The sequence below is a fragment of the Misgurnus anguillicaudatus genome, chromosome 17, assembly GCF_027580225.2.
Source record: "Misgurnus anguillicaudatus chromosome 17, ASM2758022v2, whole genome shotgun sequence".
NCBI lineage: Eukaryota > Metazoa > Chordata > Actinopteri > Cypriniformes > Cobitidae > Misgurnus > Misgurnus anguillicaudatus.
The window spans coordinates 21,711,333-21,724,261 of NC_073353.2; the positions used below are offsets into that span (position 1 = coordinate 21,711,333).

General features: G+C 37.3%; 1 protein-coding gene across 4 annotated transcripts in view; it reads right to left on the reverse strand.

The window, feature by feature from the left end:
• Positions 1-6,093, reverse strand: part of acvr2aa (activin A receptor type 2Aa) — a 49,871-nt gene extending 43,778 nt beyond the window's left edge. For 3 of the 4 annotated variants that reach the window (XM_073855171.1, XM_073855170.1, XM_073855168.1), the window contains exon 1: positions 4,902-6,093. In XM_073855171.1, coding sequence (XP_073711272.1) covers positions 4,902-4,956 — 55 coding nt within the window. In that variant the 5' untranslated portion in view covers positions 4,957-6,093. The remainder of the gene's footprint in view (positions 1-4,901) is intronic. The other variant, XM_073855169.1, reaches the window with a different exon arrangement.
• Between the last annotated feature and the right edge of the window lie 6,836 nt (positions 6,094-12,929).

Below are 12,929 nucleotides of genomic sequence, written 5' to 3' on the forward strand. Positions count from 1 at the left end.
ACCATATAAAAGATTACTAATTAGCACAACATTTCATAAAATTACAGCAAAGGATAAGCGTGACAAGGGGTTTGTGACACTTTCCTTCTGTACTTTCATGACAAACAGTAATTAGATTTGTACTACTACACTCACGCGAACGTACAAAAGAAAATAATGCGTGTTATCTTGAAGGAAGACTTTTTGGGAGACTTGATTTTGTAACATCATGTCTTCTAACAAAAACATCAGCTATTATCCAAACACTCATATTTAAAAAGTCCATCAGCAAGCTTGTGGCTGTTCAAAACAGGATCAGCGCCTATGTACGTGTTTATTGTAGCACTTCCATCTTTGAAACAACACATGGTTCAAGTGAGGAACTTAATTGGGGTTATAATGTTTCCAGCCGCATTGAAAAAGCAATCTAATGGTGTACTGGTGGCGCAGAATGATATTTTTTGTAACCTTGAGTGACCAAGAGAAAATATCTTGCCTCATTGTTCTGACCCCAAACCAGCAGGTCATTACTGATATCAGCTGCCTACCCTTGCAAATAGCCCACTAACTTTGCTGGCCACAAACTTGAGGACTGGCTGAGATTGTACTTTATATATTTCATAGTTTGTGATGTGCACACCACCGTGGTGGCACACTTGCATGGTGGTGGTGCTGCAAGTGTGCAGAGCCCTAAACAACAGTCCCTACCTAAGCTGTTTGGAAAACAAATGTACACTCAACATCTAAGTCCATAAATTACAATAAAGAAGACTTTGTAAGTGGAAACAATATTACTTTCATTATGGTTTACTCTAATACTGTACCACTCTTAGCAACAGAAAGCAATTTGCATGAATGTAGCTTTTAAGTGCATCTGGCATATAAAGATGCATAGTGACACAAACTGTAATTTTCTTAGGTGTCAAAGAATAAATTGAAATAATCTGTTAAATTGTTCTCTGATATCTACATAGAAGGTATGTGGCTTTATTAAGTGCAATTTACATTTACAAACCTAGGATTTGTCCCTAGAATGAAATGGTCTATTACCTTATTTAAAAGGCTTATTAATAATAATTTTGAGCTCTACTCTGATTGGCTGCACAGAGCAGCTCTGTTTCAGTTAGGGTTGTGCCGTTATACGATAGTATCGTGTATCGACGATCTTCAGACATATCGCCAATGGCACTGGCTTTCACGGCGATAGTCATGACGATAGTTTGTGATGGTTATTATTATTATCATCATAGTTTCACATTAACATGCACATTGCATGCTTTTCCTCCCATGAGTGTTTGTGGGCTTCACTTTATGCGGAGAGCTTGTAGAGTAGAGAGAGGATTCCTTCTTGCACCAACCTGCACTTAATGCCCACGTCTTGGACTCCTTCTAGCACGTGAAATAAATCCAGCGCATCATGACCAGACGCGCTTCTCTCTGTCTCACGTGCACGCGCGCTCTCGCATCTTTCTGAAGTCTAAACATAAACTAAAGTAGAAATCCTTATGTATTTGTTCAGTTTAATGCGTTTCAAGCGAGCTGAGGCAAACTATCCCTTTTGTTTAAAATATAACCCGCTGCATATTGGCGCCTCTCTCACTCTCGCGTACGTGCAGAGAGCTGCGCTCCGTCCGAAGTCAGATAATTAGGTAGTAATCCTGTTTATGATATGCATTTCAAGGAGTTGTAACAATACATCCCTCGTGTTTGAAATATTATTGTGTTTAAAATATGAACGCATTCCGCTGGACCAATGTGCACCTCTGAGAGCACCACTGCTTGAAACGTGTAGCCTTCTGCAACAGCACTAAACAAATGCATTGAATTGTTTGTATGTGCACGCAGGTGCATGTTTTTACAGTCATTAATAATACATTAATAATACTCTGAATAATGGCATTAGTTTTAAGAAGGTCGCAGTCATGACGGTGTTGCTCTTGTTCTTTTTTGTCCACCAATCAAGTGACTTGTCATAATGAGTAAAAAATGAACAAATAAATAAATGAGTAAACTACTGCCCCGCCCCCCCGATACTATCGTGTATCGCCAATCTCACAGGCTGACGATAGGACGATCTCAAAATTGGGCATATCGCCCAACACTAGTTTCAGTAGATCTGTTTGTTTGTAAACGAAGATACAGAATTTGAGGAATAACCAATCGTTTGGAGATTGTTAATGGACGTTTCTGAGTGGTGAGTTTTTCCAATATGGACCCGCAAAACTTAATGTCAGTAGCCTAGTAGAACTTCACCCTAAACACTAGCATATAGCATCAACTAGCATATAGCGTTAACTGAGCAGTCACAAATTTGTTTTTAGCATTGTAACAACATTGTAATTTAATGTGTAATTTAACATTGGGGTGTAAATCGTGACTGTAACGTCATAGTCAGTGTTGTTGAGATTGGCCTGTTTTCCAGCAGTCTTTTGCATGCATGAGGCGAGGCATACCATGTATAGAACCCTTATTACTCATCTATGCCTAGGTAAACCAGTTTTCCATTCTACGGCACATTTGAACCTCAACCTTGCTTATTTCATATTTGCTCCTCCATTAAAAACAGCTAACCTTGTTTGTAATTTCAAAAGCTAGCAAAACCTAAAGCCAGAGGCAGCAACAAGAAAAAAGTGACTAAACTAGTACAGTTAAACAGCAAACCACATAAATTGCACTCCACATTACTTTTAAAATGTCATCAGTTATCATATTAGAAACGTTGTAAACATCTCCCCAACACTTATGAATGCAAATTAACATGAATGCATTGATATTAGACACAAGTGTTAGATTTAAACTGTAAGGGGGCGTGCACACCAAAGCTTTTACGCCTGCGGCCGGCGCATGTTTTCAATTGTTTCCAATGGAAGCTCAGCGTTTTTCAAATAAGCCAGCAGCTAGCGGTTTTCTTCCGTGCTAAAAACCGGCGCCCGGTGGTTTTTCTGCGCTCAGTGCCGAGAGTTTAAAAATGTTCAACTTTGGATGAAAAGCTCCGCTCTTAAATGTCATTTTTCACGCGGCCGCCCTATCACAGTGGAGGAGGGTTGGGACAAGTATCACAGCAACCAACCGTCTCACAGCTTACGTATCAGAGCTACCAAAGTGCTTAGCTGAAGAAAGCTGGCACTCAGCTGAAAAACAGCGACATTCGCCGTCCTCCAGGCGTTTTAAAAGTTTTGGTGTGCACAACCCCTAATTCTTTCATTTTTTGTCTAGTGCACTCAGTATGTTTCCAATGCATTAGCCTAGGAACAGAAGCATTATACACAGTGTTATTTTGTCAAACTTTCACAATTTGTTTTGAGTAATCTATATAATATTTATCTCAATACAGAAAGACTATATCAAGGTCTGACATAAAACATTTTGCTTCAGTTCTGCTTTTGAAACAAAAGGACTTCTGGCAACCACACGACCAGTACCTGGAAAACCTTAACATCACTCAATGGTCTTCTTTGAAAGCTACCGGTTTCTCTTTATACTTTGTATAGAATGATACCAGTTGCATTTATTGTATATGCTTAAGGAATAATTTACCATTGACTAGTGGGCAAGTGCTCGATTCTCTTTGCAATCACAAACTCCGGGCCATACAACAGCTTGGCTGAGCTTTTTTACTGTGAAAGCTTACATAAAACGCAAGGACGTATTATTTCATTTAATGCATCTAAACAAGTACACAAGACTTCCCGGTAAGTCTTTTTTTGTGGAAACCTGGCTTTGAAACAAGCCCTCCATGGTACAGTAGAGCCTAGAGACTGCAATTTACCTGTGGTTTAGACTTAAGTATACAGTGGAACAATTGCTTAGCAAATGTCTTTAAATAGGAGATTCAAACACCAAATGGGTAAAATGTTACTCGCGTCACTTGAAGCAGAGGTCTACAGAGGTTTATATGCTCATCCCATTAGCGAACACTGATTCCTCTGAGAGCATGTGCAATGCGAACCAAAAGATACTGTTTCTTAAACCATTCTAGATGCTTTTGCTTTTACACTGATATAAATAGCAAAGCAATGTGCTCAAATACAACATTTTATTGATTAATTGACTGTGTATCCAAAAGAGCACAGGACTGTGTGGGCAATTCAGGATGAGGGCTGTAGCGGGAACACGGAGTACAGGCACACACTGTGCCTCTTATGCATCTTTTATTGAAAGCGGAATTCAAATTGGATCTTTATGTCTTTTATGGAAAATGCCTTGCAGTCTGTTTTATTCTTTGATCGGGCGAGCTTCAAAATAAAGATCATCATTAAGATGTTATCAAATATGCTCATATAACTTTAGCACCCAGCCGTATCTTATCTTATGTTCTCACATGCAAATGTGACCTTTGGCCTGGCCAGCCTTATCAACTGAAATCGATTGATTTCTTTTTTTCTTTTTTTTTTATAAGTACACATACATGAACAAATACCAATTATGCATAATCTACCAACGAGAGCTACCAGTAGAGGGGGTTTCCATGCAACATATAACACGCGTATGCAAATGCCCAGTAATGTCGGTCAATATCACCGTACAGTAGCTCAACACAACATGGCTTCATGTCGAGGACTCGTCAGACCAGTTATTGTTAAAATAAGTTGCACAATATTGGCAATAAGTGTCACCATGTGTGGTGCACGCTTACATTATATTCAAATGGCGTTGTATTGCTACAGTATTTTACGAGAAATCAGTGAAGTCGGTGTTAATGCAGAGTATCAACACCAAAAACAGTGGCACATATATAAACAATTCATGAAACAAATAAAATACTTGACATATTCACCTAGATACAATGGATCTGAATCTAAAGCCTATTATATATATATATATATATATATATATATATATATATATATATATATATATATATATATATATATATATATATATATACACACACATTTATGCACACATTATTTAATACCCACCTGAGGAGCAAGAGATGAGGAACACTCCAAATGCCAGCTTTGTTGCAGGTCCCATTTTTTCAATCTACTGCCGTTTGCCACAAAATCCAAGAGTCTTTGCATTAACGTTTTCTTCAAAACACTATTGATCGACAGTCAGTGAAACACATCCATGTCAAAGATTCAGAGATATATGCCAATGCACAAATCCAAGGCCAGTTTATAGTCCTCAGCTTCAGTGATTGGAAAAACAGCATCAAAGTGTCCACTGGTGATAGTTTGTTTTAGATATATGATTTTTGACTATCCACGCAGTCCGCCTTAAAGCCCATATCAATAACGAGTGAATGGCAATGCGTAAGAATACTGTATCTATAAAATGTTGCGCGATCGCGCGCTCAGAATACACGAGACCGTTCAATAAGCTCTTTCAGTAAGTGGGCCAGCTCCCATCCCCAATGATCAACACGACTGGCCAGCATATGCATGAAACCTGCCATAAAATGTATAGATAGATGTATTGTTATTTATGCAACGGACCAAATATTTCAATCAGAGCAATGCCTCCAAATCATCCAAGTCTAAGGCAGACTAAGAAATGCTTCCACATTTACGGATCTAAAATTGAATTCAACACACCCCAAACGCCGTTTACACATAACTATTACTTGATTTAATATATATGCGGTGTATATATTAACAACGTACAACGGCAGATCATAAATAAAGTGAAATAAACGGGGTCACGCGCACGATTCGGCGCACGCACGAGCTCCGCGCAAGCTTAAGTTGACAGTGAAGGACTTAAATGTGGCCAAACGTGCTACATCCACATTCCCGTCGGATTGTATTGCCTCGAAGCTGCAATGAACAACATCAAAAACGTCTCAGGAATAACCAGGGTAGGTAGTTCAAACGAACAGTCCTTTAAAACTAACAAATGTCGACAGTTGTATAAAGCTAAGCACGAACAACCTCCGAAATAACTTCATCAGCCCCTTCGGAAATATGACGCCAAAAATTACACAGAATTGATCGATAACGTCGCTAAATGTAATCCTTCGGTCTGTAATGGCCGGTTTGTCGCGGTCGCTTGACTTTAAAGGGCGGTCTGAACTCAATTTATGGCAATTTCCCTCTCCGTTGCTGTCAGTCACCGTTGGCTTACTGTATTCAAGATGGACGCACGGGCGGATTGTTTTTGTTTTTTCTGTCCTCCACCGCCTTCACCCGCCCATTTTTACGTAAGCGCAGCACCTTACTAATTTACAAGCGTTTTGGCCAATCGGAGAATTGGATGCAAATCTGTGAACCAATCAGACAGCTGGCTCCACAGAAATTCGGCCCGCCCCATGTGGGGTTTGTGTGTGGCAGGGGAGTGACGTGCATTCCGAATGAAGCCTGTTAGAAATTCACTTGGTTAAAAGAAATGTGAGTTACTATCATATCTGTGGTGTAACACTCTAAGTCATCTAAATTGACAATTATTCGCTTAAAATGGAAAGTTTGACCCTAAAACAATTGCACCATTGCACAATTTCAATTACTGAAAATGAATCATATAAGACATGATTAAAACATCATAGGTAAATGAAAGACAAAGAGGCAATAAGTACTATTCTGTATTACTTTTACTAGAAATCATTAAATGTCTGGTTAATAATTTCACCACCATATATAACTATGGCATAACACAAATACAACTGTGGGAATTATGTTGGTGACTGAAAGCATCCAAAATAAATCAAAATTCTGTTATATTTTGTCATCTCAAGTGCAGTCACCCTTTGCCTAGAAATTGCAAAACCATACTGGTGTTATTTTATCAAGAAGCTTCTTGAAGTTTTACTTTAGACGGAATTTTAAACAATATTGAAGGACTTCACATTTAATCTGGACTCTTATCGACAGATTTTTCTTTAAAATTCAGTGCAAGTCATCTATTTAAAAAAATAATATTTTAAAATAAATTTTAGTTTTCTAATAACAGAAATTAATCTGTTTGGCACATGTATAGTTTTTTCTACAAACGTAATTTCATGCATTTAACCATACACCTTCAGATTAAAAGATTTTTAAAATCATAGTTAACATTTTATTTTATTTATTTGTTTATTTGACAGGGACAGTGCATGGCACTCGGCCATACCAGAATTAGCCACAAGCTAAATTTCATCTGTTAACATTTTAGTCAAGTGTGTCCAAACTTTTGGCCTGTACTGTAATACACACAGTACACACACACACACACACACACACACACACACACACAAACACACATATATTATGCAAACACAAACTTTTATCTTGTATGTGATTAATCACGATTAATCTTTTGAACGCCCTAATATTTTTTATAATATTTTTACTTATTTAGGAACGCCAAGAAGCGAAATTTGTTAACACTTTACAATAATGTTCATTAGTTAACATGAGTTAATGCATTAACTAACATGAACAAACCATGAGCAATACATTTGTTACAGTATTTATTAATCTTTGTTAATGGGAGTTAATAGAAATAAAGCTTTCAATTGTTTGTTCATGTTAGTTCACAGGGCATTAACAGTGCCTTAACGTTAACAAGATTTTAATAAATTATTCGTAATTGTTGAAATTAACATTAACAAAGATTAATAAATGCTGTATAAGTGCAGTTCATTATTAGTTCATGTTAACTAATGTAGTTAAGTAATATCAACTAATGAACCTTATTGTAAATTGTTACCAGAAATTTTTATTGAGGCTAAAGTGCAATATAGACGGTTTCATCGGATGCACGTGCATTGCTGCAGTTACGCATCTGGACAGAACTAACTTAACTTCCGGTCTCCGTTTGTTTAATGGTCTGGCTAGTGACTAAACTAAACTCTGGACCAAATACCTCATCGAAAATAACAAATGTTTTGGTTTCCATACAAGGAGAGACAACAATCATGGATCAGCACTATGTGAAGGGAGGTTTGGCAGCAGATCTGTAGTTAACATTGTATACATTATATAGTACACATTCCACAGTAACGTTAGCTCAGTGTAGTTTTTGATACGCTATGATTTGAACTAAGATAATCTACTTGTTATTTATTTTGCAAGTTGTCATGGCCAGTGTTTATTTCTTTTTGTTTCTCTAGTCTTGATCATCACATTTGTTTTACCAAACATTTAATCCACCAATGACAGTCTATCGGTGACAAAATAGACATATATAAAATGTTCTATTCGAAACTCTGGATTTTTAAATGAAAAAATCTACATCACAAGGTCTCCGCAGAGGTCTTCTCTTTGTGATTTGTGTGCTTCTCTCATTGTAACATAATAGCAACTCTCAACCTGGCCCTATGCAGCCTATGTAATCTGATCCACAAATATTCACATATAATCCCAATGCCCTATTTAACCATAAGCATTTTTTTCATTGCTGCAGTGATCTGAAGCTCAGTTAAGGTCCTTCGTGCTTTTATTCAAGTCTGCAGTGAAAGCGGAAAGTTTTCTAAAAGTGTGAAAAGAGCACCTAGCAGCATTTTTTTTTTTTTTACAATGAAATGTCAATTTCCACCAACCAGAGGTGACTTTGGAAATATCCAAACTAAGCTACTGTGAAGGTCAAAGACATGTGATCAATGACAGTGCCCACCGCACTTTGTCTCCCTCTCCTGATATTTCAAACCAGAGAGAATGCTGAAGAACGCTCTTTTCTAACCACCTCCATACCTCCCTTTCTCTTTTAAAAATGGTGGCAAACCAACACTAACAGACAGAGAGATACACAAAAAAATAGTGCTAAATAGTACTACTGCCTCGTAATTATAAGGGAACCATTTTAAGTGCTATATATGAATCCATTAATGGTGCTATAGATGGTTTCAACAACAACATTGGCCCTGTCCCAAATGGCACACTTCGGACTTGTGGTCTTCCTCAGAGTCAACACTTTGATGACATCATGTAGTGCAGACTTTGTGAACTCCTCCCTTCCGTTGTCTGATTGGTCTGATTGCTCTTTCGCAAGGACTTCTGGGTTGGTAAAGTGCGCGAAGCCTGCTGCCGCATCAAGGGGGCAAAAGAGACGCTGATGAGCGTAAAAATGACAGATGGGACACCCTACGGACTCGTAGACTAAGCGAGCATGCGCAATTTAAGGCCACGAGACCGAAAGTCCACATGAAGTGCGCCATTTGGGACAGGGCCATAAACAACTTTTGTGGCCCAAGCATAACTTCCGGCAGACTTCCGCAAATAATCAATTACAACTGAATCCTTCAAGATTATTTCTGATAACAAGCAAAATAAATAACAAGTAAATTACATTTGTTTAAATCATAGGTGCTATAGTCATGCTATACGGTTTCATCAGATGCAAGCACGTTGTCATGGTTACACGCCTGGCTGGAAGTTAACTTGGCACCATTTTTAAAGAGTGTATCTTCATAAACAGACAAACACATCAACATATTTGACTTTTGTATACTTTAACTGTTATCACATTTTAAAGGGAATCAGCATGCAACAACTATAATAGGTCAAGAAAAGTAGTCAAATTTCATAACATCTATTGACTGTTTTACATAGTGCCTCATTAAAATAATAAGAATCATATTTTTCCGGAGGACATTCACAGTCTAGAATTTCACTTTAACTAGATCTTGCATCTATGACAATAAATGCAGATCACCAGGTCATCTGCCTATCAATTGATTGACAGAAATCACTTGTCAAAAGGCAGAGAACTGTTGCCAAGCAATAGAAAATACTTTAATTTTGAAGATGGTTTATGAATGAATGGAATTTCTCATCGGGATTGCAAACTAAGTGTTTATCATTAACAACACTGATAAAGTAGATGCTAATTGTTCAGATTTAGTTTCTTATATCTTTACAAAACTGGTATATAATGCCATGCTTTCCTAACAAAGGTCATTACAATAACACATTTAAATTATGTTCCCTCACATGCTCAGTTCCAACCATTTAATCGACCTTGTGACACACAGGAGCCACTTTGCTAAGTTAATCACTCGCACAACACAATGCCTGAGTGGATACTTAACACATACTTCCACTGACATGTTGTCAGCAAAGTGTCTCAGTGACAGCGTGCACACGCTCCCTCTCTACTGAACCATGAAGAATGTTTTGTCTCGGGTTTGACTGCAGATGCCTAACATACTTTGTCTCCTGAGTTCATTAACTTTTAATCAAAGTTCTAAACGTGCCAAAGATTATCCTGATAAATTTCAAAGGGATCGTGTCAAATGGCAGCGCATCTGTCAGGGCTTGTCATCTCCGTCAGACCGGGCGTCCTTGGGTGGATGAACATGTGGTTCTTTAGTGTGGCTAATTTACATTTCCCTTGTTGCCTTCCTCTGCCACTGTTGTTGCCCTATGACCACGTACACACTGCGGTTCATTACGGCTGTCATGCCACTTTTGAGGACTTAACAAAAACTAAACAGAGTGCAGATATTTATGGGAGGGACAACTGAGTTGAATTTTGTTCATTACTTGGAAACTTAAAATCTGCATAGCGTGAACAGCAGCGAACCGAACAATTACTAGCAATTAGTACATTCTCAGAAGAAAGATACAAAAGCTGTGGCTGGGGTGGTACCCATTCATAAAGTAGGCCTACACCTAAAGAGTTCAAATTGGTAACTCAAAGATAAATATAACTTTAGTAGGACCTTTTTAAAGTGTATCGTCCCAGTGACAGCTTTTGTACCTTTCTTCTCACAGACACATCTGAGATTCTCGCGAAATTGGACTTCTGAGGTGTCATGAAACATTTTGCTTAACAAAGTAAATGCTATCAAAATAAGAAGCATACAGTTACAAACAACTCTACTATTTTGCACATGATTTCAAATGACATCATACAAACCAATTTTGTTGTTTTTTCCACATTTAAAGGAACAGTATGTAGGATTGTGGCCAAACCTGGTACTGCAATCACAAAACTTGTGGCTAAAACTGGTACTGCAATCACACAACTTGTGGCCAATTCACAACATGACAACATAAACATCAGTTGAGGGCTTCAACTCCCCTTTTTAAATGACAATATCCTGGCCGGACCACTGTTGTCAGTGATATAAGTATTTGAAATTAAAAAATTATTTCTTCATGTCTAGTGACATATCAGGGCCATTTTATGATTAATTGATATAAATGTTTTACATACTGTTCCTTTAAAGGGACAATTTTCATTACCGCAACGTGTCTATGACCATGACTGGATTTGGGTTCTTTGACATGGAAATTTTTATAAATATAAAATCTAAAAAATAAAAAGCTTCAGTGCATGTTATACTATAAACATTTACAGCAAAGACACATGTGGTATTTGGTGATCATGGGTAAATGTAGAGACAATAATAAAGAATATAAATGTGTCCACGACCAATTTTCTCATATTCCGCAACAATTTTCAATCATTGTTTAAGCCCTCAAGGAACTAAAATAAAAATAATAATAATAATAATAATTTTTGGAAGGGACATAATTGACTGTGACACTCAAGATGGCTACCAGGTAAGCACTTCTTATTTTTTCTCTCCAGATAAAAGTTGAAATTTTATTTGTCATAGTTCCTAGACAAATTTTTAGTTCTCATTACCGAAACATGAGTTTGTAAATGCATATATTTAATGTAATATCATGTTGCGGTAATGATCATTTTTGATAATGATAATAAAAAAAAAAGTAAATAATTCTATAGGAATTTTTTTAAATCCTCTAAAAATAATGGTTATAGTAAGTTCATATAATCTAATATGTGCAAAAAATGGCTTCAAGGGCTTTTTAAAAATTCTGATGCTGGTCACCTTCTAAATCTGGATTTCATGAGAATCACCCTTTTTCCTATTTTTAAGCCAGGTCAACACGATACACCCGGTAACCCATACAGTAACTTCAAGAGACACAGCACCTCTGTCAGATTGATCAGTTTTACTATTATCAACAATTATAACTAAGTAGTTTGACAACAGGACAACAACCCAGAAAAAATGGTCCAAATGGGGCCTATAGCTGTCACTGGGGTTGGACCCTTTCAAAATAACACATTTGTATAGTTCATATTAGGACCTCAAAGATAGATTTTGGTACCAAATGTATACATATCTGTTTGCCTAAATGGTACATATATTAGGACCTTTTTAAAAGGTACTGATTCAGTGACAGCTTGGGACTATTTTTTTATTTTTTTTTCTAACAGTGTATAGTTCACATGAAGTACGATAACACAGGGGAATCACTCCCACACTTATTCTATTATCAGTCCCAGTGCAATGTATGGTCATTAATCATGAGCAATTTATGATCAGGTGTGAAATCCCATTGCCACGGGCCTGAGTGTGTCTCTGTTATTATTGTGTTAAGATGAAATCAGTTTTGTTCGATAGTGTGGCTCGTTGAGGTAAATTGCTGCAAACGTAACCCCTGCCTGCAAAATGTGCTCTCAAAAACTAAGCCACATTCTTACGTCTTATATTACCTCTTCCTGCTCGTGGCTAAGCACAGAGCCTAAGCGCTGGCAAATCACATTACATCCTGTTCTCTTAAAGCACATTAATGCTGAGCCTTGACACGTGGCAAGAATACCCCTATTCATTCACCATAACAGCAAATCAAGGCATCGTTTTCCATTTCCTTCTTATTCTTTGATTTGATTATTTTATGGCAGCCTTAATGAGCCGTTTATCTCTGAAAGCCGTAATCAAGTCATATGTTAAATTATAGCTAGTCCACTGACCAGAGTTATAGGATATCATAGCTTACAAACATCTGTAAACAATCCTACTGTAAAATATAAAACATGATTTATGAACAGTACGCATGATAATGTAAGTCCTTAACCATATGGTACCTTGGTGAATGCACTAGCATTGTACACAACAAGAAGGTAATTTTCTATCAGTTTTAGTAAAGGAGTCTCCAGGAGCATATAGTATTTTTATTACACAGCTAATTTTAATAAATGCACGCATCTTAAATGAGTATTGTACCCAAGGAGGATGTACATGCTCTTTTGAGGGAACATTAAGATTTGGA